The sequence below is a fragment of the Trachypithecus francoisi genome, unplaced genomic scaffold, assembly GCF_009764315.1.
Source record: "Trachypithecus francoisi isolate TF-2019V2 unplaced genomic scaffold, Tfra_2.0 Lachesis_group8, whole genome shotgun sequence".
NCBI lineage: Eukaryota > Metazoa > Chordata > Mammalia > Primates > Cercopithecidae > Trachypithecus > Trachypithecus francoisi.
Genome location: NW_022681473.1, coordinates 12,577,393 through 12,604,112, shown reverse-complemented (window position 1 = coordinate 12,604,112; position 26,720 = coordinate 12,577,393). Strand labels below are relative to the sequence as shown.

General features: G+C 52.2%; 3 protein-coding genes across 10 annotated transcripts in view; 1 reads left to right on the top strand and 2 right to left on the bottom strand.

Moving 5' to 3' along the window:
- DDB1 (damage specific DNA binding protein 1) overlaps positions 1 to 9,194 on the bottom strand; it is a 35,806-nt gene extending 26,612 nt beyond the window's left edge. The window contains exons 1-6 of the mRNA XM_033203919.1: positions 8,886 to 9,194; positions 7,519 to 7,667; positions 5,919 to 6,035; positions 5,324 to 5,545; positions 1,808 to 1,922; positions 642 to 739 (exon numbers count right to left, since the gene is read on the bottom strand). Of these exons, the coding sequence (XP_033059810.1) occupies positions 642 to 739; positions 1,808 to 1,922; positions 5,324 to 5,545; positions 5,919 to 6,035; positions 7,519 to 7,667; positions 8,886 to 8,946 (762 nt within the window). The 5' untranslated portion in view covers positions 8,947 to 9,194. The remainder of the gene's footprint in view (positions 1 to 641; positions 740 to 1,807; positions 1,923 to 5,323; positions 5,546 to 5,918; positions 6,036 to 7,518; positions 7,668 to 8,885) is intronic.
- The window catches only part of TKFC (triokinase and FMN cyclase), a 20,654-nt gene continuing 3,124 nt past the window's right edge, over positions 9,191 to 26,720 (top strand). For 2 of the 5 annotated variants that reach the window (XM_033203925.1, XM_033203924.1), the window contains exons 1-16: positions 9,191 to 9,290; positions 10,602 to 10,713; positions 13,910 to 14,099; positions 15,022 to 15,132; positions 15,210 to 15,391; positions 17,349 to 17,427; positions 17,736 to 17,825; positions 18,376 to 18,410; positions 18,489 to 18,573; positions 18,670 to 18,759; positions 19,566 to 19,682; positions 20,077 to 20,196; positions 20,357 to 20,494; positions 21,467 to 21,573; positions 21,669 to 21,772; positions 22,063 to 22,152. In XM_033203925.1, coding sequence (XP_033059816.1) covers positions 9,283 to 9,290; positions 10,602 to 10,713; positions 13,910 to 14,099; positions 15,022 to 15,132; positions 15,210 to 15,391; positions 17,349 to 17,427; positions 17,736 to 17,825; positions 18,376 to 18,410; positions 18,489 to 18,573; positions 18,670 to 18,759; positions 19,566 to 19,682; positions 20,077 to 20,196; positions 20,357 to 20,494; positions 21,467 to 21,573; positions 21,669 to 21,772; positions 22,063 to 22,138 — 1,644 coding nt within the window. In that variant the 5' untranslated portion in view covers positions 9,191 to 9,282 and the 3' untranslated portion in view covers positions 22,139 to 22,152. Of the gene's footprint in view, positions 9,291 to 10,601; positions 10,714 to 13,909; positions 14,100 to 15,021; positions 15,133 to 15,209; positions 15,392 to 17,348; positions 17,428 to 17,735; positions 17,826 to 18,375; positions 18,411 to 18,488; positions 18,574 to 18,669; positions 18,760 to 19,565; positions 19,683 to 20,076; positions 20,197 to 20,356; positions 20,495 to 21,466; positions 21,574 to 21,668; positions 21,773 to 21,916; positions 21,951 to 22,062; positions 22,153 to 22,556; positions 23,128 to 26,720 lie in introns of those variants that run through there. The other 3 variants (XM_033203921.1, XM_033203922.1, XM_033203923.1) reach the window with 3 other exon arrangements.
- The window catches only part of LOC117079822 (cytochrome b ascorbate-dependent protein 3), a 13,959-nt gene continuing 12,212 nt past the window's right edge, over positions 24,974 to 26,720 (bottom strand). For all 4 annotated transcript variants that reach the window (XM_033203926.1, XM_033203927.1, XM_033203928.1 and 1 more), the window contains one exon: positions 24,974 to 26,470. In XM_033203926.1, the coding sequence (XP_033059817.1) occupies positions 26,447 to 26,470 (24 nt within the window). In that variant the 3' untranslated portion in view covers positions 24,974 to 26,446. The remainder of the gene's footprint in view (positions 26,471 to 26,720) is intronic.

Genomic DNA, 26,720 nt, shown 5'->3' with positions numbered 1-26,720 from the left:
ACCTCATCTCTACTAAAAATACAAAATTAGCCAGGCGTGGTGGCACATGCCTGTAACCCCAGGTACTAGGGAGGCTGAGGCAGGAGAATCACTTGAACCCGGGAGGCAGAGGTTGCAGTGAGCTGAGATCGTGCTATTGCACTCCAGCCTGGGCAACAAGAGCAAAACTCCATCTCAAAAAAAAAGGAAGGAATTGCCAAAATTTTCCCTTCTTAAAGTTGCCCCATGTGGTAGTTCATGCCTGTAATTCTAGCTACTTGGGAGGCTGAGACAAGAGGATCACTTGAGCCCAGGAGTTCAAGGCTACAGTGAGCTACAATCATGTCACTGCATTCTAGCTCTCCAGCCTGAGCGACAGAGTAAGACCTTGTCTCTTTGACAAAAAAAGTTGCCCCAGTCAATGAAAAGGGGAAGCCTGTTTTGATTATCATTTATCTAAGCTAGCAACCAAGCTCTCTGTAAGCAAATCCAGGCTAATCTCTTTCTGTATTCCCAATGGCCAACGCAATATCTTGTATAAACAGAAAATGCTGTAACAGGCATCTGTGAATCTCCTTTTGACACACGAGAGAAAGGGAGGAGCAAGGTGAGGACAAGGAAAGAAAAGATGAAAGGAAAAAAGGTAGAGGACTGCTGCTCACCTTGATGATAGGAGGGGCAATAGCCAGGTATTTGTCACCATTGTGATAGGTGATTGACTCCTGTCCAATGATGATGGCCCCCCCAAAGGGCTCTGGGACTGCAGGAAAGACAGCAAAATTAGAAAGCTCAGCACTCCGGGTCTGCCAAACCAGGACTGGCAAGAGTACAGGTCTAGTTAGCCCCAAGACAAACTTTAAGATCATCATTATTTTAAAAAGGACATCAAAACCCAGGGAACATGATAGCCTTTACAAGATTCTTAGAATTTGTTGACTGGCCATTATCTAATCCCGGTAATATTTTTACTGCCACTCTTCTGGTGTTTGACTATTCCTATGGGCGGGGAGTCTTCTCCATGTTCTTCCCCATGCATTCTCCCCCACTTTTCTTCTCAACTTCTAATCCTTTCCAAGTAAAAGCTTTTACTTTTTTTTTCCTGGTCTCTACTCTTGTTCCTTAGCTTAACTTCCCCCCATTATCAGGGCCACCATTTAGAAGAGTCAATTTTCTCTTAAGAATTTTAAAACTTCCCTACTGAGTGAGACAAACATAATGTAAGGGCAGAGTTAGGACAAGGAGTGAAGAGGCCTGGATTCTAGCCCAGGCTAGATCACGGACAGACATGGGCAGGTCCCTCTGGCCCTGTTTCCTCATCTATGAGGTAAAGAAATCAGATAAGCTCTACTGCTCCCTTTGGGTTTTTTGTTTTTGTTTTCTTTTTTAAAGAGATGGGGTCTCATTACGCTGCCCAGGCTAAACTGAAACTCCTAAGCTCAAATGAACCTCCCACCTCAGCCTCTTGAGTAGCTGGGACTATACATCCTGGCTTCCTTTCAATTTTAAATGTTATGCCCAGCAATAAAATAATGAGACTCATTTCCATATGCCACTGTGCAAATCAATCTCAGTGTTTTATAGTCAATCCCTCCACCCAAGTAAAACAGAAGTTATACTTTTGGGGGGAGGAATGAAAAACAGAAAATCTCAAAGACAGAAAAAAACAAAGCACAATTTAGAGAAAGCAGACATAAAGGTGTGGTAAACAATGCACACCTTCAATAATACTGAGCGCCAAAACGAAGGGCAGAGAAGGTGAGAGAGAGAACAAGAACAGGGAACTAGCCTAGACCCGGGTGGAGGCATATTTCCTAAACCCCCAACCAACCTGCAATCACCATGGAAGCTTCAGCTTCGACATTTTCCTGTTTCCAAGGGCCCTTATTGAATTCCTTCTCTCGGAGAGATACCTCATAGGTTTTTACATGCCGCCCCTGAGGGTCCTGGGTGGGGGAAAGGTGAAATGGTTAGCCCTTAGGAAGGGTAAGCCTTGGGCTAAAGAGAGGTGCTGAAAGGGACAAGCTACCACCACCCAGCATCTGACAGTCCCGTCACATCAGCCCTCCCCCCCTCATCCATCAGTACACTGACAATCACCAGCTGAGCCTGGGATTAATTCCTAGGTAGACTGCAGCATCTGAGATCTACCATTCCTAGCCATTCAACCAATCAAGAAAGGTTTAAAGAATTAGAAAAATGAACTTGTCACACTGCACTAGGTACCATAAGAGATACTGTGTGCCGGGCACAGTGGCTCACGCCTGTAATCCCAGAACCTTGGAAGGCTGAGGTGGGTGGATCACCTGAGGTCAGGAATTCAAGACCAGCCTGGCCAACATGGCAAAACCCTGTCTCTACTAAAAATACAAAAATTAGCTCTGTGTGGTGGCGTACGCCTACCATCCCAGCTACTCGGGTGGCTGAGGCGGGAGAATCGCTTGAACCCAGGAGGCGAAGGTTGCAATGAGCCAAGATGGCACCACTGTACTCCAGCCTAGGCAACAGAGCAAGACTCCATCTCAGAAAAAAAAAAAAAAAAAAAAAAAGGCCGGGCGCGGTGGCTCACGCCTGTAATCCCAGCACTTTGGGAGGCCCAGGCGGGCGGATCGCAAGGTAAGGAGATCGAGACCATCGTGGCTCTAACACGGTGAAACCCTGTCTCTACTAAAAATACAAAAAATTAGCCGGACATGTTGGTGTGTGCCTGTAGTCCCAGCTACTTGGAGGCTGAGGCAGGAGAATGGCGTGAACCCGGGAGGCGGAGCTTGCAGTGAGCTGAGATCGCGCCACTGCACTCCAGCCTGGGCGATAAAGCGAGACTCCGTCTCAAAAAAAAAAAAAAAGAGATACTGTGTGTGTGTGCCTGTGTGTGTTCCTTAGCCTCAAGAAACTTACAAAATAGCTAAGTGAAACAGGCATTGATAAGCTACACCTATGACTTTTTTTTTTTTTTTTTTTTGAGACGGAGTCTGGCTCTGTCGCCCAGGCTGGAGTGCAGTGCAGTGGCCGGATCTCAGCTCACTGCAAGCTTTGCCTCCCGAGTTTAGGCCATTCTCCTGCCTCAGCCTCCCGAGTAGCTGGGACTACAGGCGCCCGCCACTGAGCCCGGCTAGTTTTTTGTATTTTTTTCAGTAGAGACGGGGTTTCACCGTGTTAGCCAGATGGTCTCGATCTCCTGACCTCGTGATCCACCCGTCTCGGCCTCCCAAAGTGCTGGGATTACAGGCCTGAGCCACCGCGCCGGCTGAGATTTTTTTAAATTGATACAATTCTCAAAAGCATTCTGATGGAGTAACAGTAGAGAATACAACTGATTGCTCCGTTAAGTCAAAACTTTCAGTCCTGCCATTGTCAACACCACTTTCCCCTCCTTTTTCTGAATTAGGACTCATGTCAGTCCTGGGAATGCCAAGGTCACCTTTAAGATGCTAAAGAGCAGGGACGGGAAGAAAGCTACACTCAGCCAGTGGAAGACGGCTTCAACAAAGAAGTTATGGAAGGAATTCAGCAATGTGTTTCAGGGCAGGGATCACATCTTAGTCACTGTTATAGCTCCTGAAGCATGAATACCTTTCACATAGCATTAAGCACCTAAATATTTGTCAAATTGAATTTTTGGCATAAAACGGAGATAGTAATTTTTGGCTGATGAAAACATTTTCCCATCAATGAGTAGGGTTATGACACAGCTTCGCAAAAAGTTCAAGTGTGGATTTGGGCCTCTGAGACACACATGCAGAAATGAAGATCTGATCACAACTGGCAGCCCTGAAGCTGAGAACAACCAACCTTGAATAATCAACAACATCAAAGTTTTAATGACCTAATATTTTACAAAACTAAACAGAGAGAAATTCTAAGTTTTTATTTTAACTCATACTTAGTAAGATCAAACAAAATCTCTTGGTTTCAACCTTATTCAATTGGGCCTTATTCCAACAGCCTCAGAACTACAGTAACACTAAGAAATATACAAAAAGATATCAACACTTCCAACACCTAACAAGGCCATCAAGCTGTCTGTGTGGGACTAGACTATCATCTCCTTCCGTCACTCATTCAGCCACACGCAAATGAACTGATCTTAACGCTGCATAGCCCTTTGTTAAAGGGCGGAGATTTTACCAAGATACTGGCATGTTAGTCTGGTGCTCTACCACCCCACCCCCGCTTAACAGATCTGGACCAGAGAACAGCTGCCCAGGATCAGCTCTGCTAAAGTTTTAGGCACAGACTAAAATAGAAGTTAAGAGCCAGCAAGTTGCTGGGTGCAGTGGCTCATATCTGTAATCCCAGCACTTTGGGAGGCCAAGGCAGGAGGGTCACGAGGTCATGAGTTCGTGACCATTCTGGCCAACATGGTGAAACCCCGTCTCTACTAAAAATACAAAAATTAGCTGGGCGGGTGGTGCGCACCTGTAATTCCAGCTACTCAGGAGGCTGAGGCAGGAGAATCGCTTGAACCCAGGAGGCAGAGGTTGCAGTGAGCCAAGATCAGGCCATCGCACTCCGGCCTGGGCGACAGAGTGAGACTCTGTCTCAAAAAATAATAATAAAATAAAATAAAAATAAGCCAGCAAGTCACAAGTGATTGCTGGACAAAATGTAAACCTCTTCTTAAAAACACATATAAGGCATCACCAAGACAATTTCTCTTCACTTAATATAAAGGCCAAGATCTAGATAATTTCTCGACAGCTAAGTTTTAATAATCCCCTAGCACTCCAGTAAGAGAATCAAAGTATAAACTAGGTCATCCTGTGAAATCTCCCAAGGCCCACAACCAGAGTGTAATCTCAGGATTAAAACCTGCTACATTGGCCGGGCGCGGTGGCTCAAGCCTGTAATCCCAGCACTTTGGGAGGCCGAGATGGGCGGATCACGAGGTCAGGAGATCCAGACCATCCTGGCTAACACGGTGAAACCCCATCTCTAATAAAAAATACAAAAAACTAGCCGGGCTCAGTGGCGGGCGCCTGTAGTCCCAGCTACTCGGGAGGCTGAGACAGGAGAATGGCGGGAACCCGGGAGGCGGAGCTTGCAGTGAGCTGAAATCTGGCCACTGCACTCCAGCCTGGGCAACAGAGCAAGACTCTGTCTCAAAAAAAAAAAAAAAAAAAAAAACCTGCTACAAGCCCCAGAGAGCTTGCTGCCTCCACAATAAGTACTACTGCACTCAAGAAGCAACAAAAGTCTGACCCATATTAATTGTGTTGTTCAAAACATTTCAGGACAAACACAGTAAACGGTTCTCTCTAGCCTACCAAACCCAGACATTCCAGTTAGCAAAAACAACTATCACATCAGCCTCACAGTTTCTCCCCCTCTCCTCCCGATCCAGTACCTGGTAGACAAAGCAAATAGTAGGTGCTTGGCAACCATATAGGAACTTGACATCAATGACATGCAGCTCCTCCAGGCGGATGTTGAAGGCCTTGAGTTCTTTATTATCGCGATCTAGTGGAATAACCTTGAAAAGGCCATCATAGAGACGCAGGCCAATCATCCGGCACTCAGGGTCAATGATGCCAATAATGCCGGTCTCCGAGGGGCGGCCAATGCGGTCCTGAGAAACAAAATTGGGATTAGGGAAGAACCTCAACATCCACAGAGCAACAGAGGACACTGGGCACCACTTGCAAACAAAACTTTAGGAGAGGTAGTAAAACTAATGGATCTATTTGATAGGCCAAATAGTTAGAGCCCCAATGTCAGTGCATGTCTTTTTCATGAAACACTGAATCTCAATGAATTACTGCTCTGTCCCTTGGGCCTTGAGTGAACTACAGGAGTCTTTTCTCCAAAAAGCTCAAACCCATAGTGTCTTCTCCTCACTTCTCTGATCGAATAGCAAGCTACCCCCAGCATTTTAATTTTTTTCCATGAATCATGACAGTCCTACTTAGAAAACTTTTGTCGGCCTAAAGCAGCCACCTCACCTGGACATTGCCATGGGCTCGTGTAATGATGTCAATGCTCTCGCCACTCTGCTTATACTCCAGGATGCAGGCATTATACTTCGCTGTCAAGATAAACAGCAGATCCTTGCTCTCCCCCTGGAAACCAATGTTATGCTATCAAAAGAGATTCTTTTTAAAACAGGAACAACCTGTCCAGTCTTTAAGCACACCAAATTCTTTAAGAATTTTCCAAATTCTTCTCTCCCTGAAGAGAAAATACGTGGTGAGCTTGTAACCCACATTAGGTACACATACACCCTAAGGGCATGTACAAAAAGCCAGAACTGAAGCTGGTAAACATCTATTTCTCACTTTCATTATTCTCCATCTCTCTGTTCTATATACAAAGTCTTCATCTATTTCAATCTCAAGCTAATCTCAATAATCCCATTCAAATTCTGAAAGATGAATGTAATGCCTCCTCCACTCCTCTCCAAGTATTTGAAGAAAGAGAAAAAAAATGTGGGAATAACAACGTAAGCTAAAATGGATCAACAAAGTCTTACTTATTCAACACAGACTCCAAAAAATTACTGTTTTGTTCAAAGGGTTATAATTAAAATTTTGAACCCACTGCTTTCTTGCCAGATTCAGTTAAGACATCATAAAGGAATGTAGTGGTGATTTGGGTGAATACATTTGCACTAAAATAATAAAAATACTGATGGTAATTTTTTGTTGTTGTTGTTGTTTGGTTCTTTTTTTTTTTGAGATGGAGTCTCGCTCTGTCACCCAGGCTGGAGTGCAATGGGCACCATCTCTGCTCACTGCAACTTCCGCCTCCTGGGTTCAAGCAATTCTCGTGCCTCAGCTTGCCAAGTAGCTGGGATTACAGGCGCATGCCACCACACCTGGCTAACTTTTGTATTTTTAGTAGAGACAGGGTTTCACCATGTTGGCCAGGCTGGTCTCGAACTCTTGACCTCAGGTGATCCACCCACCTTGGCCTCCCAAAGTGCTGGGGTTACAGGCGTGAGCCACTACATCCAGCCTGGTAATTGTTAACATAACTTTAAATACTTGCTATATGATAGGCCCTATGTTACTGAATCATTTCATCTTCACAATAACCCAGGGAACTTGATCTGAAAGGTGCCTTAAGTGACACCTAAAGTCAGAATTAACAAGGAATGAAGCCAAGACTGCCCCACTCTGTAGCCTATCCTCTGAAACAAACTGCTTTAATCTCTGTCTCCTAAAGAAGTCAACTTCATAAATGTTTCCTAATAAATCTCTCCTTTTACTTCTAGAAAGCTTGGTCAAGAGTACATACTGAAATTTGCCATCCAAAGAGAGAAAAAAGAGAAGAGAGTTTCTCTCCTAAAGGTACATTCCACCCATCTCAAGAATTCGCAAAACAACGTAACACAGCCCAGGCACGCTGGCGCATGCCTACAATCCCTCAGCTACTCTACTCCAGAGGCTGAAGCGGAGGGATTGCTTGAGCCCAGGAGTTCAAGACATCCTGGGCAACACTGCGAGACACTCGTTTCAAAGAAAATAAATAAACAAAAATAACATAAAACAACCTACAACCAACAGTTCTCCCTCCACTGCTTGTCCCAACTGCAACACTTACCTTGGGCCTGAACAGCTCCATGACCGCAATCTTCCCGTACATGCCCACCTCTTTGACGGGCCGAAGCCCCTCGGCAGTGACCACATAGATCTCTAATCTCGTGTTTTTGGCAATCAACAGGTTTAAGTCTTCGGCTGAAGTAAAGTGTCCTGAAAGAACAGACCCTCTAACTTTTGAACTCAGGGGAAGGGCCTCCCATCCCTTCAAAATAATCCTATCACTTATGTCTAAATACCTCCAAAATTCTCATTTACTTCACATACTTCTCCAACTCCCTCCAGGTACTCCCCTTATCATCATACCCGGCACCTCAAAGAGTCTCAGTTCACGCATTCAAAAAAGCTACTTTCTTAATCAGACTAAGAAAACTGGACTGGACCTAAGAGCCGTGTGTCCTCCAACTGACAATGACTGCGTAATCCCTTCTCATGGCTCAGGTCCCTCAAATTTTACTCTTCCTATTACAGTTACAGTGGCAGGCTCTAATTGAGAACGCCGGAGAAAGTGTTCGTTTCTTCCAGTCTTCATCTAAAGTCTCACAAAACTTTTATCTGACAGACCAAGTCAAATGAAAAGTCCCAGAGCTTTACAGGAAAACACTGTTTTGTCCACACCCCCTGCCCTCCTGGTAGTCTACCAATACCCCCACCCACACTCAGCTACCTCCAACTCTGAAAAACAGTTTTGTTTTGGAATCGTGATTAGGGTGTATATAAACATGCAAGCTTGGGGTCTGCATATTCAGCTGAGAATGTGGGTTAAGAGGACTCTTCCCGGGTTCTGGACTTCGGTGTCCTTAAGAGTCCAAGCGCATCGTCAATAAGGAAAACCCAGCACTGGGCCAGGCAAACCAAACCCTCTTCTCCAGCACGGCCCTCATGTAAACAACTGCCCCAGGCAAAGCGGTTAGCCTGAAGAGGGCTCCTCTCCCTCTGTGGGATAATGCGGCCATTCCTCACATCCCTCTACCTCCTGGGGCCCCCAGACTTCCCCACAGGAAAATCCTGACCCCAAAGTCGCCATTACCACCTCCCTTTTTCCCGGCCACAGGAGGCCAATCTTCCGGCCCAAACAACACCGCACAACCAACTCACACTCCTCCGTCTCACTGGGCCCGCCCTGTCCTCGAGGCCGAGTGACCTCCCCAGGACGAAAAGGGACCCTTGAGAGCGGCTTCCAACCCCCAAAAAGCGCGTACTGGGACGGCTCTTTCGAGGTCGCGGGGTTGGGGAGGTTCCTCGGCCGCCAGGGCCTTCCATTAGCCGGGCCGACTCCTGCCCGGCCGCCACGGGGGCCGCGGGCCTCCCTAGGCCGCGGCTCCCCCCAGCTCCCTCCCTCGCCGGGGTCTCCGGCCCCGGCAGCCTCACCGGTCACGCAGCCGTTCACGGCGGTGGGCTTCTGGGCCGTTACCACGTAGTTGTACGACATGTCGAGGCTTAGAGCGGCCCGTCGGGACGCGAGCGCGACACTAGAGAGACGGACACAAGCGAAGAGACAGGTGGCCCCCAACAGCGCGCAGCAAACTCCACTGCCGCTGCCTCCGCCCCAGAGACACGTTGCAGGCCAGAGCGGCCGGGGCGCGGGGCATCACGGGACGGCCTCACCTGGCCTCTTGGAGGACTCCCGAAGCCCGAGGCCGCCAACCGAAGGAGGCCCCGCCCCCGGAGGCGCCGCCTCGCCTCTTTCCGCCAGCGCCCGCAGGACCCGGATGAGAGCGCACCACTGGGGGTCCCCGGGAAGTCGCGGAGCCTGCGGAGGTGGCGGATGCGGCTGTGAGCTGGCGGGGGAGGTGCGCCAGTGTCCTCGGAGCTCTCCTACGGACTCCCCACCCCGTTCCGCGCCCTTTGCCCTTCCCCGCATCCAGTCCTCCTCCTTCCGTTGCTCCAGGAGCCCTCGGGGCTGTTCCTCCTTTTGGAACGGGAAGGACTGCGGAGGCCTAGAGACGGAAGGGAGACGACCGCTATTCGTGCACATACCAGACTAGAACCTTGCCTGCCTTCCTTTCACTCTCTCAGTTCCTCCAGATCCAGCTGGTGCCCTCGGCTGACGTTAGAACGACCACCGACTCACCTCCTCCCTTTTGCGCGTTGATACTTCAGACTTCGAAGGGCCCCCTGGTCTGCTTGCCCAACGTCATTGGTGCCTCTATTACTCTACCAATTAGAACCTCAAACACAAAACCAACATTTCTCCGTAGGGAACCTTAATGAGCCAGGAGGGCAGTCAGCCCTGCAGCCTCCAGGGTGCCCCACATCAAACAGGCTCCCCGGGAACAAAAGGAGAACCACGTGGCTTGGCACACTCGCAGAATGCCAGAGAGGAGCCAACCCCCATTTTACAGATGGGGAAGCTAAGGCTTAGGGAGGAATTGGTTTACTAAGACCCTCCCCCCAACCCCAAGTAGGCTGAGGCAGAGCTATGTTGATTCTTCCTATTGTGCACCCACACAGAGGCCAACACGCAGCTGAACCAGGCTGAACTGAGGAAAGCTAGAACGTCATCGTGGTTTATGTCTTACCTTTCCCACAGCAGAGACTCTGCCTGACTTTGGAGGCATGGAATTATCAGTAGTAAACACACACTCCTGGTAGAAAAACTAGACAGGGATTTAGATCCTGGCTCTTACCTGTATGACCTTGGACAAGTCCCTAGAGCTCTCTGAGTCTGTTTCCCAGAAGTAAAATGGGTCACAAACCTGGCTAGCTCCCCCCATTCCGTGCCCTTTTGGTGCCAAGGACAGTGAGGGCAAGCGTGTGAAGAGCTTCGTTAACTTTTTCACGGCATGTGATGCCGTGTAAAAGATAGTTATTCTGAGGATCATTGTTCTTTAGTGATGAAGTGGGTGCTGTTCCTGGCATAAAGGCAGCCCTGTGCTTGACATGGATTGATCTGTCTTCTGGCAGCCAAGTGCAGGTGTGAACCTTGGTCAACCCCACACTCTTCTCCATCCATAGCCCATGTACTAGAGTTTGGACTTGGACCGAAGTCTGGGGCAGCTCCCTAATTACTAGGGCGCTGAAACTTGATTGTGCCAGTCGGCCGTGAGTGCCTTCTGCAGCTTATATCATTACCCACTCCTGCAGGTGCTGCTGCTGCCTCCACTGTACTCAGACCCAAGTAGCACAGGATTGTCCATCCTCCAGCAGCTCAGTGCAACGGTGTGAACTCAGCCTGTTTCAGAGCCTCCCCACCATGGTGAGTCATACAGGGCCGGGGCAGGGGAATGGCAGCATGGTCTCAAAGCAGGATCCCGGCCTTGGGCATGCTAGAGCTCCTTACGCCTTGACTGAGAGATGCTACTACCTCCTGAGGCTCACGGGTGAAGAGAGAGGGTCATCCTCTCTCCCAGGGCCTGATCCCTGCTTTTCTTCATTTCCTGGAGGCCACTGGTCCCAGCCAGGCCTGGGGCTGCAGCCTCTTGAGTCCCTTCAGAGCCGTTGTGCCCCCTATCTGGGTCTTGCATTCAAAGTGAAACAGTAACAGTTACCTGCTCTGTAATAGATACTGTGCCAGTCACAGAAGGAACCATGAAGAATGATCATGTGACTGTTCCTAACCTTGGGGCTTATGTGGGCCGGTCTGGAGCTGGGATCTACAGTGTGGGAGGCTGGCCATGTCCTTGGGCTTTGCTCCAGGCCCACTGATTTGAATCAAAACAAGCCTTGAACATATCTGCATTCAAATTTCAGCCTGCCACTGACCAGCTGCATCACCTTTTGCAGAAGATTTGACCTCTCTGAGCCTCTTTTTCTTCATCTGCATTACAAGGCAAATTAAGGCCTACCTCTAGTGGTTGTGTGGTGTTGATCAAGCAGAGTCCTGGAGGCCTCACTTGACTTCCTTTCCTTTTCCATCCTCTCAGGCCACTGAAACCAGGGATAGCACTGGTCCCTAAACCCTCCTCTGGCTCTGGCAGAGGGATTGTTGAAAATCTCAGGCAAGACAGATTATCAAGATGGGGAGCAGGCCACTTTCTTGGAGGGTAGTGGTGCTGGAGGCTGGGCTTAGAGTGAGGCCAACTTACAACTTCATTGTATGTTCCAGTCCCTGATAGGCTCTGAGAGCCACAAGCCCATGCCCTTTCTAGGGCAACCTCTGTCACCCTCCACCTCCCTCCAGCCCCTCAAGAAAGCAGCATAATATGGCCAAAAGGGAACCAGCTTTGGAGCCAGGCAGACCTGGACACCTGCTGGCTGTGTGACCTCGGGCAAAATCATTTAACTGTGCCTCGGTTGCCTCACTGGGCTCATCTTGCCTCCATATGGTTGTTGGGAAGTTTGTTTTTTTTGTTTGTTTGTTTTGAGATGGAGTTTTGCTCTTGTTGCCCAGGCTGGAGTGCAATGGTGCAGTCTCGGCTCACCGCAACCTCTGCCTCCCAGGTTCAAGTGATTCTCCTGCCTCAGCCTCCCGAGTTGCTGGAATCACAGGCATGCACCACCATGCCCAGCTAACTTTGTATTTTTAGTAGAAATGGGGTTTCTCCATGTTGGTCAGGCTGGTCTTGAACTCCCAACCTCAGGTAATCCACCCACCTCGGCCTTCCAAAGTGCTGGGATTACAGGCATGAGCCACCACACCCGGCTTGTTGGGAAGATTAAATGAGACATGCTCAAAAACACTTACAACTGAGCCTGGTGCTTAGTCACTGCTCGGCAAATGGAACCAATCTTATTCTTCTTCTTGCTCCCTACAGACCTAGGCGACTCTGAAGCAGGACAGGTTGGCAGGGAGGCAGCAGAGCCAAATTTTGTACAAAGGAGCTGGTGCTAGCCGGGTCAGGAAGAAGCCACAGCCAGAAGTTCACCTTGCCAGGACCTGGCTCAGCTGCAGGTTCCCACTGGGCCACCAGGTGGCGGTGGGAGCCCAGCCCTCTGAGTCCAGGTTGCGCCCCAGTCTCTGTCTTCAGGACAAAACCAGGGGCTGCAGCCCTTGTTCAGCCCTTGTTCAGGCTTTTCACAGCCTGTTTGAAAAAGGGAGTCGCTTCCTGTGATTGAGTTTCCACTATATCACGGGCATATACTCTGTTCTAGTAAATGCCTATTTTACAGAGGAAGAATTATAGCTCCCAACAATGATGTTATCTTCCCTGAGTTCCTGCAGCTAATCAGAGGCAGAAGTGGGATTTGAACCCAAGTCCCTGTAACTGCAGAGCTCAAGCCACGCTCCATTCTGGCCCCCACGCTACTCACTTCTATCTGCACCCCGTATCCACTCAGTCAAGCCTGGCGGTGCTGCTCTGCAACCCTCCACCAGCCTGCCCACAACCCCTCCTGAGGCTGCCTGTGGCCAGCCCTCTCCTCCTTACCCCTCCCTGCTGGTCAACCATGCTTCCTGGCACCACCACACTATTCACTCATCCAGGCCTTGGCTTATGCTCCCCCTCTGCCTGGAAGAGCCTCCCTTTTCCCTCCCCCCATGCCTCCTGCGCCCTTTTGCCTACCCCGATCCTGCTTATCCTTCACAGAGACCTCCAGGCCCCTCAGGAGGCTGTGGCCCCTCCTCCATGCTCCCATGGTGCACGTGCACTCCTCGCATAGCAGTGCCCACCACATATGGTTATGACCTCTGCTGTGTTTCCCCTGAGGGCAGGAACAGCGTTGTTATCTCTTTTTTTATTTCTGAGATGGAGTCTCACTCTGTCACCCAGGCTGGAGTGCAGTGGCACGATGACAGCTCACTGCAGCCATGACCTCCCAGGTTCAAGCGATCCTCCCACCTCAGCGTTCCCAGTAGTGGGACTCTAGGCATGCACCACTATGCCTGGATCATTTTTCATATTTTTTGTAGAGATGGAGTCTCATGTTGCCTAGGCCAGTCTCAAAGTCTTGGGCTCAAGCGATCTGCTTGCCTCAGCCTCCCAAAGTGCTGGGATTACAGGCATGAGCCACTGCACCTGGGCCGTTATCTCTACACACTGTCTAGCGCTGGGCCTGGCATGCCAAGAGGCTGGGGAAATGTTTGTCCCACATTGGAGCACCAGGGAGCAGCGGTGGCTGTGAAACCTGCTTAGCTCCTCCCCCAGCATTGGAGCCTCAGCCTGGGGCTTTTCTTCCTTTTGACAGAAGAAGGTGTTGGGCCCCAGTTTTATTAAAATATTTTACACTGCAGACAGCAACTCCCCCATTTTCTTTGTATTGCAGCCATTTTTTCGAATAAATTGAAGGTATGGTGCAAGACACATCATAAATTAGGTACTGAATAGAAAGTCACACATTATTGAAAACTCACAGAAATATCCACCTAAGATGTCGCCCAACTCAAGCAAGTCCTGCGCTCCTGGAGTTCCTAGGTGCATGTGGGAGAGGGGTCTACACCACAGCAGTGTGGCTGGGCAGGATGGAGGGGTCTGTGCTGACCACATTCTGACATCCTTCTCACTCCTCCCCTGCAGACCTCCAAGAAGCTGGTGAACTCGGTGGCTGGCTGTGCTGATGACGCCCTTGCTGGCCTGGTGGCCTGCAACCCCAACCTGCAGCTCCTGCAGGGCCACCGCGTGGCCCTCCGTTCTGACCTGGACAGCCTCAAGGGCCGGGTGGCACTGCTGTCGGGTGGGGGCTCTGGCCATGAGCCTGCCCATGCTGGTGAGTACCCTGGGGTGGGGCAGGGGGTACTGGTGGAGTGGACAGGGCCTCCTGTGAGATCCTCAGTGCTGCCATGAGGTGCAGGACAGACCCCAGCCCAGAGTCAGGAACTGGGGCCGATTCCCACTCTCCCACTCCCTCCGGCTGGGTTCAGGGGCCCATCACGGCCTCTCTGAATCTGTTTCTACATCTACAAAACTATGAAGTTGGGCCGAACAATCCCTCAAGTCCTTCTAGCTCTGAGAGTCGGTGATTCCATGAACCTTCTGGACCCTCCAGGCCCAGCAGACCCACCCCCTCTTCCATGAAGGCTTCCTGACTCTTCCAGCCTAGAGTAGCACCCCTCTTCTGAATTCCCACCTGCCGTGCCCCACACGTGGAGCCAGGGACGCGAACTCTCCTTGAGGGCTGCTGGAGGGCAGGGACTAGGATGTACATCATTTGTCCCCTTCCTGTCTTCCTTCAGCAAAATCCATTCATTCGGCAAACACTCATGAGCCCATTGTGTACCTGGCACTGTACTGGGCACTAGGGATACAGCAATGAACCAGACAGGCAAGGTTCCTGCGCTCGTGGAGCTTTTATTCTACTTAGGGGAGATAGACAATAGCCAGGTAAACACGAAAGTAAATGAGATCATTTCAGAGGGTGCTAAGTGACTTAGTACAGACAGTAAAACAGGGCAGAGGAACAGTGAGTCCCTGGGGAGGGAGCTGGTGACTGCTTCAGGCTGGGAGGTCGCAGAAGGCCTCTCTACGGTGCCTCCTAGGAAGGAGTCAGCCATTTGAAGACCTGGGGGATCTCCGAGCACCAAGCACACAGTAGGGCTCACCAAACCATGACCCCCCAGAGCGTGGGAAGCCCCAGTGACTACAGGCGTGAGTCCCACCTGGCATGCTCACTCCACCCCTTCCACCTCCAGGTTTCATAGGGAAGGGGATGCTGACCGGGGTCGTCACAGGAGCCGTGTTCACCTCCCCAGCAGTGGGCAGCATCCTGGCAGCCATCAGGGCAGTGGCCCAGGCCGGCACAGGTAAGCCTGGCATGCAGGAGGGGCTGCGGCGGGGAGGGCACAGTAAGCGCGCTGAGCCCTGCTGGCTGCTCCCGCAGTGGGGACCCTCCTCATCGTGAAGAACTACACTGGGGATCGGCTCAACTTCGGCCTGGCCCGGGAGCAGGCGCGGGCTGAAGGCATCCCGGTGGAGATGGTGGTGATCGGGGATGACAGCGCCTTCACCGTCCTGAAGAAGGCAGGCCGGCGGGGGCTGTGTGGCACGGTGCTTATACACAAGATGGGCTTCCACCGGAGACGCAGAGACTGGCGAGCCCCTTTCAGCCTTCCCTTGCCTGGCAGCACCCTGTAACTGGACCTTTCCAGCCCTTCCCCAAGAAGCTGCTTCTTTTTCTCCAGTGTTCCCTGATCTCAGAAGGCCCCGCCATCCCCTCAGCTACCTAAGCCCAGATATAGGCATTTTCCCAGACTCGTCCCCTTCTCTTCTCCACACCCAATCAGTTGCCGAGTTCTGGCGCTTCTACTCCCAAATGTATATAACACACATCCTCCTCAGACCCCATCCTCCTGCTTTGCCTTGGTTCGGGGGTCATCTGCTCATGCCTGATGGCTGCAGCCACCTCCTCACTGGGCTCCCCTGCCTGCTTCCTGCCTTCTGGCCTTGCTCATCCATTCTTCACACTACTGCCAGAGGTGTCTTTTTAAAATGTGTATCTGGGTCGGGCGCGGTGGCTCAAGCCTGTAATCCCAGCACTTTGGGAGGCTGAGACGGGTGGATCACGAGGTCAGGAGATCGAGACCATCCTGGCTAACACGGTGAAACCCTGTCTCTACTAAAAAAAATGTAAAAAACTAGCCAGGCAAGGTGGCGGGCGCCTGTAGTCCCAGCTACTCGGGAGGCTGAGGCAGGAGAATGGCGTGAACCCGGGAGGCAGAGCTTGCAGTGAGCTGAGATCCAGCCACTGCACTCCAGCCTGGGTGACAGAGCCAGACTCTGTCTCAAAAAAAAAAAAATGTGTATCTGACTAGGTTCATCCACTGAAAGCCTTTTTGGGTCCTTGGAATCAACACAAGCCCTCACTCCAGCTCCGTGACTCCCCACCTTCATCTCCTATCATCCCTGCCTTCCTCTTTTTAAATTTTCTTTTATTTATTTATTTTTTATTTATTTTTCTTTTGAGACAGAGTCTTACTCTGTTGCCCAGGTTGGAATGCAGTGGCGCAATCTTGGGTCACTGCAGTCTCCGCCGCCCAGGTTTAAGCGATTCTCTTTCCTCAGCCTCCCCAGTAGCTGGGATTACAGGCGCCTGCCACCACGCCTGGCTAATTTTTGTATTTTTAGTAGAGATGGGGTTTTACCATGTTGGCCAGGCTGGTCTCGAACTCCTGACCTCAAATGATCTGCCCTCCTCGGCCTCCCAAAGTGCTGGGATGACAAGCGTGAGCCACCGCACCCGGCCATCGTTGCCTTCCTCTTGTGGTCCATTCATGCCTCTCCTGTACCTGCCAGGCTGTGGATCATCTCTGGCTTTGCTTATGCAGTGACTGTGGCCTGGAAAATTCTTTCCTTGTCCAGCCTCCTTTTGGCCTGGCTAACTCCTACCATTCTGCAGAGGCCCAGCTCTGATGTCTCCCCACCTGGAAGGCTCTCCCTGATCTACATCCTCCCACTACCCTGAGCTGGCTGGCAGCCCCTCCTAGTGTAATTGTAATTACCACCTCACATAAATTTTCCATCTGTGTGTGTCTGCTTCCCTACCCTCTCTCCAGGCTGTGAGTTCTTGAAGGTGGGGATTGTGACTTCATTGCCTTTTTTCCTTTTCAGCATATACTAGATGCTTGGTAAAAATTGGCTGGCTGGATGGATGGATAGATGGGTAAAGTGACCCACAATAGCAAGGCTATGGGAGAGAGAACTCTGGAACTCTAGAGTTGGGAAACTGGCCACCCACTGGCTGTGTGACATTGGACAAGTCACCTCCCCTCTCTGGGTCCATTTCCCCATTTGTAAAGTCTCTTCTGACTCCAACAGACTAGAATTCTTGAAGATCTCTGGCAGGTACAATGTGAATGGCGGGAGTTTGCTCTTCTGCCCTAAATGTGATGGGCCAGGTTGACTGTGGAAATCCTAAGAGGTTCCCCCTTCCCAACAAGAAACTCACCCCCTGCCTGTCTTCTACCCCACGTGGTACAGTGATACCCGCCCCGCTGGGGCTTTTAACTCTGTGTGGCTGCAGGTGGCAGGTGCTCTGGCCGAGGCAGGTGTGGGGCTGGAGGAGATCACAAAGCAGGTGAACATGGTCGCCAAGGCCATGGGTGAGTGCCAGCCTGGGAGTTGGGGAGGAGAGTGGGGAAGGTTGGGACAGCCCTGGGACAAGGAGCAGGTTCCTGTTGGCTGTCTAGCAGTGCTCCCCGGGTTATTTCCCAGGGGTCTAGGGAAGGTATCCCTGGGGGAGCTCCTGGGGACTGGTGGCCTTGGGTACCATGGCTGAGTGGAGAGTCCGGCAGGCTTTCTCAGAGAAGAGGGTGTCTGTGGGCAGGACTTCTGAGATGCTGCTGCCGCCCTTCCTGATGCCCAGTGCTGAGAGTAGAACAGTCATCCCTTCATGCCTTGTTTCTCATAGGTACCCTGGGGGTGAGCTTATCCTCCTGCAGCGTCCCTGGTTCCAAACCCACCTTCGAGCTCTCAGCCGATGAGGTGGAGCTGGGCCTGGGTAAGCTTGTGGCCACCCATCCCAGCCCTGCCTGCCCCTTAGCCCTGGACTTTGCCCACCTTGTATACCCTGAGAGCCATCAACCTGGTCCTCTCCCCAGGTAGTCTTAGCATTTTTATCTGGGCATTTGAGGCCCAGCCTGGCCCAACCTGCCTGATTCCTACCTGCTTTGCCGTCTATACCCAGGGCTCTGGCCATGTGGAGCTCTGTACGCTGCCCACCTCCTTGACTTTGCCTACCATTCCCAGGTCCTCCTGTCCCTGCCAGAATACACCCTTCTTTCAAGGGCTCTTCAAAGATCACCTGGCTGCAAAGCTTTCTGCTTCCTCCCCTGGGCTTCCACCTTGACTACCTCTAATTAAAGCTATCTCCACCACCAAGCCATGAGCTCCCAGAGAACAGAGACCATGTTTTTCATTATTCTGTCCATTTCCATCCCCGACTCCCGCCCACTTACTGTGTGAGTCCAGCACTGTGTGGGCCCTTGATAAAAACGATGAGCAAATCCCCAGGCCCTGAGTGGGTCAGCAGTGACCACATCTATCCACAGGGATCCACGGGGAAGCTGGTGTGCGCCGGATAAAGGTAAGTGGTCGCCCTGGCACAGGCCACCCTAAGGCCAAGGCCTCCCAGATGCAGCTCATTCCTGGCTCCCTGTGACAGATGGCAACTGCTGATGAGATTGTGAAACTCATGCTCGACCACATGACAGACACCACCAATGCGTCCCATGTGCCTGTGCAGCCCGGTGGGTAGCCTCTCGCCCACGTCTCCCAACCCTTCCTACACCTCTGGTCAGGAGACGCCCAGAGGGTCTCACCTGGGGTGTCATGTCTACCCACAGGCTCTTCAGTTGTGATGATGGTCAACAACCTGGGTGGCCTGTCATTCCTGGAACTGGGCATCATAGCCGATGCTGCCGTTCGCTCCCTGGGTGAGCCATGCATTGGGAAGGGGAGCCTGCAGCCCTCTGGAAAGGGCTGAGGGAGGGCCTTGTGATGGCACAGAACACGGACTGTGCGTCAGATAAGCCTGAGTTAAATCATCTCTCTGCCACCTAATTGCCGGATACCTTGAGCCTCTGTTTGTTTTCTTTTTTTTTTTTTTTTTTGAGACGGAGTCTCACTCTGTGGCCCAGGCTGGAGTGCAGTGGCCGGATCTCAGCCCACTGCAAGCTCCGCCTCCCGGGTTCACGCCATTCTCCTGCCTCAGCCTCCTGAATAGCTGGGACTACAGGCGCCCACCACCTCGTCCGGCTAGTTTTTTTGTATTTTTTAGTAGAGACGGGGTTTCACTGTGTTCGCCAAGATGGTCTCGATCTCCTGACCTCGTGATCTGCCTGTGTCAGCCTCCCAAAGTGCTGGGATTACAGGCTTGAGCCACCGCGCCCGGCCTGTTTGTTGTCTTGTCTGCAAATTGGGGGTAATAATAACGGTACCTGCGTTGTACCGTTGTTGTGAGGATTAAGTGAGATTAAACATATGTAAGACACTCAACACAGCACCCAGCACCTGGCACAAACTGAGTAAATGAGACCTGTAATTATCTGCCGTGAAGTAGGGGACACCTCCGGGGAACATGGTCATTTGTGGGGTTGAGGGATGCCTGCCAGGAGGAAATCAGGCCATCCCCGTCCTGACCTCAGTTCCCCAGCTTCCAAGGTCCTTGCTTTTCTGTTGTTTTGTTTCTTTCCCTGATGCCCATTTTTCCCTTCTGGACCGCCATGCTGTGGTATTGCAGAGGGCCGCGGGGTGAAGATTGCCCGTGCCCTGGTGGGCACCTTCATGTCAGCACTGGAGATGCCTGGCATTTCTCTCACCCTCCTGCTGGTGGATGAGCCTCTCCTGAAACTGATAGGTGAGACTTGGAACCTGGGGTCACCCAAGCCAGGGCTCCTTGTAGCTGGAAGGAGCCAGGGAGACTTGGAGACTCCATCAGGGCTGACCGTGACAATCAGGGCTCTGCAGCCTGTGAAGAAGGACCTTTCTGGGCTTCTCCAGCCTTCTCCAGCTGTCACTGGTACTAGGAGGAGTTGGTATTAGGATCCTCCTCAGATAGGCCTGACCCTTTCCCTGGGGACCCTCTCTCCATACCCCTGTACACAGTAGGCACTCAGTCCATGCTTGTTCTGGTGGACTCCCTCCAGGGCTGCTGAGGGAGCCAGTCCACCAGGGCCAGGATGGGGGGTCCAAGCCCTGCTGAATCCCTGGCTGGACAGCCATGTCTAAGAGAGTTATCTTGCTGCTCTTAGATGCTGAAACCACTGCAGTAGCCTGGCCTCACGTGGCCGCAGTCTCCATCACTGGGAGGAAGCGGAACCGGGTAGCCCCTGCCGAGCCCCAGGAGGCCCTTGATTCCACTGCTGTAGGAGGTACCAACTCCTGCCTCTGGGGAAGGGACAGGCTTCCCAAAGGATGCAGGGGTATGCGGTGGGGTGGGTAGGGGCCCTGGCACCCACATCTCCCACCTCAGTCAAGTGTGGTTGTGAGAAGGGCCTGGTGGACCTGTTCTTCACCATCCTCCCTTTCTAGGCTCAGCCTCGAAGCGGATGGCGCTGGTGCTGGAACGGGTGTGCAGCACCCTCCTGGGCCTGGAGGAACACCTGAATGCCCTGGACCGGGCTGCTGGCGACGGCGACTGTGGCACCACCCACAGCCGTGCGGCCAGAGGTTGGTGCCAGGGACTTTTCCAAGTTAGGTCATCCACAAAACCCTAGACCCCCTTCCACCTGTTGCCTTGAAGACAGGGACTTTTTTTTTTTTTTTAAGAAGGAGTCTTACTCTGTCACTGGGCTGGAGTGTGCGATGGCGTGATCTCGGCTCCCTGCAGCCTCCGTCCCGCCGGGTTCAAGCGATTCTCCTGCTTCAGTCTCCCGACTAGCTGAGATTACAGGCGTGCGCAAACACGCCTGGCTAACTTTTGTGTTTTTAGTGGAGGCAGGGTTCACTATGTTGGCCAGGCTGGTCTCTAACTCCTGACCTCAAGCCATCGCTCACCTTGGCCTCCCAAAGTGCTGGGATTACAGCATAAGCCACTGCACCTGGCCGACAGTGACCTTCTTAACAGCACAAATGTACGAGGTTATTATCTTAGAATTAAATGAAATCCTTCACAGTGAATAACTTACAACTCAAGCAAAACTTATTCTGTTGTCCTTATTTTTCTCAGTTTACCCAGACCAGTGAAAAGTTCTTAACTGTCCAGCATCATTCATTTGAGAAAAAGGTATTTGGTGTCTGCCATGGGGCAGGCACTGCTCTCAACTGTGGATACAGTAGTGAACAGAGCAGACAGAAATCACTGCCCTCATGGCTTATGTTCTGGGTGGAAGACAGTCAACAAGATAAATCAGTAAAACACAGAGGATGTTAGCACAAAGGGCTAAGGAGAAAAACCAAGCCAGGAAGCGGAGTACACAGTGTCAGGTGGAGGGGCTTCGAGGCAGACTTCACCTCCCCAGGCCCCTTTGGGTTATACAGTCCAGCACCTCTCTAGACTGCACACTGAATGTGGAAAGGGATCTTGGGATGCCTTCATTTCACCTCCCTGTCAGCCTTTTCCAGCCGTCATTGGTGCTGGCCGGAAGTCTGGCAGATAGCGGGAGGGTCTCCGAATTCCTCCCCGTCTCTCTGTGCCTGCAGCAATCCGGGAGTGGCTCAAGGAGGGCCCACCCCCTGCCAGCCCTGCCCAGCTGCTCTCCAAGTTGTCTGTCCTGCTCCTGGAGAAAATGGGAGGCTCATCTGGAGCGGTGGGTGCCTGAGGGCTGAAGGGCTGACAGGGAGGTGGCTGGGCCGGCTGGGGTCCAGGCCAGCACCACATGCTCAATGTTCTCATCCTCCCCAGCTCTATGGCCTGTTCCTGACTGCGGCTGCCCAGCCCCTCAAGGTCAAGACCAGCCTCCCAGCCTGGTCTGCTGCCATGGATGCCGGCCTGGAAGCCATGCAGAAGTGAGCTGGAGCCTTGTGCATCAGACCAGGGGTGGGCTGGGGGAGGTGGTTGGTGACATCTGCCCCCCGCCAGGCCCTAGCCCCACCCTCAGAGTGATTCCCTTGGTTCCCTATAGTGAGCCTCTTTCATTCTCTCCCTGCTAGGTATGGAAAGGCTGCCCCAGGGGACAGGACTATGGTGTGTACTCAGGCTGTGGCCCTAGACCTTTCTCCTTTTGAGCCTGTAAGCCCTAAAGAGCACCCTCAGTTGCAGGGCCTGTGCTCAGCCCCCTTTCCCTCACCTTATCCAGCTGGATTCTCTGTGGGCAGCAGGGCAGGAGCTCCAAGCCTGGAAGAGCCCAGGAGCCGATCTGTTGCAAGTCCTGACCAAAGCAGTCAAGGTGAGTGAGGCTGGGCCCAGCCACCCAGGGAGACAGGCTTCTAGCCACCAGACTCCTGTCTCCATGTGACCCTGAGCAAGTTAATAACCTTCCTGGATCACAGTTTCCTTCTCTGTACAATGGAGATGAGCACCTCTCTCAGAAGGTGGTTATGTGGCTAAGGAAACATGTAGAGCCCCGCACACTGCCTGGGATGTGACAGGGCCTCAGTGAATGGTGACCCTTTTCCCTGCTGGAAGTAGATAAGAGGTAACTTTCCATTTGGTGACAGAGCAGAGGGTGCTGGCAGAGCCAGGGCAAGAGCGTGCAGGGCCAGGCTGCACGGCAGAGACGTTCTGTCCATGGCAGGAAGGAGGCGGCCTGATGGCCTGCCCTTGAACCTGCTCCCACACCCCATCCCCCAGAGTGCTGAAGCTGCAGCAGAGGCCACCAAGAATATGGAAGCTGGAGCCGGAAGAGCCAGTTATATCAGCTCAGCACGGCTGGAGCAGCCAGACCCCGGGGCAGTGGCAGCTGCTGCCATCCTCCGGGCCATCCTGGAGGTCTTGCAGAGCTAGGGTGTGTGACTGCCTCCCTTGGCCTCAGCTCCTCTCACTGCTGTGCTGAGGTGGCCTTTGTCACTTCTTTCTGCCTTCCAACTGTCACCTTCCCCTGGCCTGGCTCCATTGGCCCACCCTCTAAGTTGAGCAGGAAATCCTCCACCAAGCTTCCAGAACTACAGACAGCACCCAGAGCGAGCTGGAGTGGGTCCCCGTGACTCTCCAGCATGCCCTTTCAATTGTGAGAGGGTGGAGTCCCTGGGTCACGCCCTCCCCTGCCAGTTCTGGGCTTCAGAGATAAGGCATTTTCCTTGTGCAGCCTTTATTTGGCAATCCTAATTTGGTTTTAAGACTCCCTATGAAATGCCTTCTGCACCTTAATCCCAATGAGCATGGAAAAGAAAGTTAATAAACTATAATACATGGAAGCAAGAAAGCCACTGCCTCCTCTGAGGGACCTTTTCCCGTGCATGTAAACAAAGGGGCCCACAGCCCTGGCTGCAGGCATCATGACCCATCTTCTACCAGGCAGATCTTTATTACCTGAGCCCCTAAATCAGTGTCTCCTCAGCTGGGCTGCTTCCACCGAGACCCCCGACCTGTCCCTTTTCCAGTACACACACTTGATTCGTGTAAGAATGGTAGAAAGGCTTTTCTCAGCATCGAATTAACAATTCAGTGGCTCCTCGTGAGTCAAATGGGCATTTGGGACACCAGAAGGAAAATAAATCATCATAGTCTAAGGTTCAGTTGTAGATCAGAAAATGCAGCCAGGCTGGGCATGGTGGCTCACACCTGCAATACCAGCACTTTGGGATCCCTTACACTCAGGAGTTCAAGACCAGCCTGGGCAACATGGTGAAACCCTGGCTCTACCAAAAAATACAAAATTAGCCAGGCATGGTAGTGTGTGCCTGTAGTCCTAACTTCCTGGGAGGCTGAGTTGGGAGGATGGCTTGGGCCCAGGAGGTTGAGGCTGCAGTGAGCCATGATCATGCCACTATACTCCAGCCTGGGCAACAAAGCAAGGGGAGGGGAGGGGAGAGGAGGGCTGTGGCCAAGCCAGCCCCTAGGTCTCTTTCTAGAGCAATCACTGATGGCACCAGGGTGAGCAGGGGCATTCTGTGCATGTGGAGACCAATAGCACATGCCTGGCACACATGTAGGGTAGGGAGTGGTTAAAGGCACTGGCTGTTGACTCATACACATGATCTGAAATCTGGTTCTGCTTTAACCTGGTTACATGAGCTAAGGCCTATTTTTTAGCCCCTTGGGATCTGTAAAATCAGAATGGTACCCACCTCACGGGGACATGAAAGGATTCCAATGAACTGATGAAGATGAAGCCCAGCACAGTCCAAGTGCTCACTCACTGGGAGTTATCACAAGGGTTGGGCCCCCAGCCCCTCCCAGGTCATCTGCTCCACCACTAGCTGGTAGGAAACAGCCTCCTGCACCCCCCAACCCCCGTCACCTACTTCGCCCAAATTGGCTGTAGGCTCCCCCAGTGCCTGGGCTTCTCTACCCAGGGTCCTGTCTGTTGGCTGCACCATATGTCCCTGACCACAAGGCATCCTGCACAGGGGTGTGTGCTCAGCAGCTGCAAAGAAGGCTGGCCTCAGACAGTGGCATGTGGATCCCAGCTCTGTCACTTCCTGGCTGGGTGACCTCAACCTAGTCACTTAACCTTTTTGAGTCTTGTTTTCTCAGATTATGAAATAGGAAAAATTTCCTTCCTCGCAAGATAAGCAAGTGCCATTAGCAATTAAGGACATCCGCACATAAATGAGCTGCATGTGAATCCACACATGCCATTCTATGAAGACAGAGGATCATGTGGATCTCTGGTGCCTTCCGGTTGGCCCCTCTCTAGGTCTGTGAGGGTCAGACCTGTCCTGAGGCTTTTACACATTGGCCCAGAATTCATTTAACCACAGCATCATTTCATCAGAGGGCTGTTATTAGAGACTGAATGTTTGTGTCCCCCCGCACTTTCCTGTGTTGAAAGGCTCACCCCCACTATGGTAGTGTTAGGACGTGGGGCCTTTGGGAGGTGGTTGGGTTATGAGGGTGGAGCCCCAGAGAGCTCTCACGCCCTTTCCACCCTGTGAAGTTATGGTGAGAAGAGGGTCTCTGAGGAAGCTGGCCCTTGCCACACACCACATTTGCCAGTGCCTTGATCTCGGATGTCTATAGCCTACAGAACTGAGAGAAATAAACGCTTGTTGTTTAAGTCACCCAGGCTATTATATTTTTGTTAGAGCAGCCTGAACAAAGACAGCTTTGATTCTTAACATATTTAATGAAACTCGGGCTTCATAAACCAGTGAAATGCCTACCCCTATGGCGACAGGGAGCTGGTCATGGGACCTAGGTGCCCGGAGGACATCCCAGTGGCTTTGAAGGCTCCAGCCAATCAAGACGTTCAATATTAGCCCTTCTGCCAACATCTGGCAATGTGAGGCTGGGGCGGACAGTTGGCCTGATGTTGCCAGGAGTAGGATGCTGATGCTGCCAGAGAGTAGGTGGGCTCCACACCCTAGGCTTCTCACTTGCCTACTAAACACAGCAGCCTGGAGCTTGGGACCTGGCAGTGCGTCTTTGGAGAAGGCAAAAAAGCCACAGCAGCAACACTTAGGAGAGGAGCAAGACCTTTCCCCCTCCCCACCGTATTTCCTCCTCTGAAGAAGAAAAATAGCTCAAGCTCTAACATGGCACAGAACACGGGGTTGGGCTAGGCAAGCAGCCATGATGGGGGCAGGTGAGGCAATGTGGGTCTCAGCAAGGAACCCTCTGAAGGTGGCAGTGGCTCCCAGGGCTGCTGCACACAGGACACCACAACTTTGGCATCAATTGCATGGGGAGCTGCAGAGTGATCAGAGGGGCTGGGGCCCTGCCAAGAGAGCAAGGCCAGATCTGCCCAGCAGGAGGAAGGAAGGCCCTGATCCAGCAAGGGGAAGTAAAGGAAGTCTACAGCCACCTCTGTTACTCATCGCTACTGGGACATCTGGGGACAGGCTCTGTTCTTGGGAGAGCAGGTTACCAGGATTCGTAGGGCTGCCTGCCGGTGACAGGCACATAAGTCACAGGGAAAGGCCGGGATCCAGGCCTCAGCTGTAGCAGCAGCTGGAAGAGGTGGAGCCGCATGGTCACAATACACGCAGACACAGAGCAGCAGTACGAAACAGAACAGCTCAGAGCAGTCAGCTCCTCAGCAGAAGCTGTGTGGGCCAGCACTCCCCGCTTCTGCAATCACCCCATGATGTCTCCACCCCACCTCACATCCAGACGGGGCTGGATGGCAGAGCAGATGAAGCCTGCTCTGTGGTGGGGCAGCCTAACTGAAATGCACGCCTTTACGGGGGAAGCGGACAGATACCTCACCTCCCTCATGGTTCACATCGTGGACTGCACTTGAGTCCCAGCTCTTCACCACATCCCTAGGAGTCTTAAGAGGAAATCAGTCTGATTTCTTCAGACAGGAGCAGCAAGAGTGGCCAGAGCAAGGAGGACCTCATGTGAATGGAGGACCTTGAGAGGCTGATGCCAAGGAGTACAGAAGCCAAAGCCACCAAGAAAAGCAGACAGGCAGCAAGCAGCTGGAGAAGGCAGGCCCAGTACCCAGGCAAGAAGTTTGGGCCCAGCATTCGAAGAACGTTGCCTGCTGAAACCAGCTGGGAGCCCTGGGAAGAGCAGAGCTTCTGGGGAACACAGGCTGTGCCACCAGGAGCTCCTGGGAGCCCCTTCCTGCTGCTTCACTCCCCATCATGCAGCAGGGACTGGAAAGACAGGCAGATGCCAAGGAGTTAATGACATGATGCAGGAGTCACACCAGGCCCAAGCTATTCAGAGAGACCCCCAACCTGCAGGGTGGTCCCCACCCAAGCCACCAAATCCCTCAGGGAAGCCCCAAAGTCCCTGAGCCTGGTACACACCCCATCTCCCTACATCCCATCAAGACCTGCTCTGAGCACTCAGCTGCTCACCACGTACCCATCCCACTAGACTAGCCCCCAGGCTGGTAAAGGA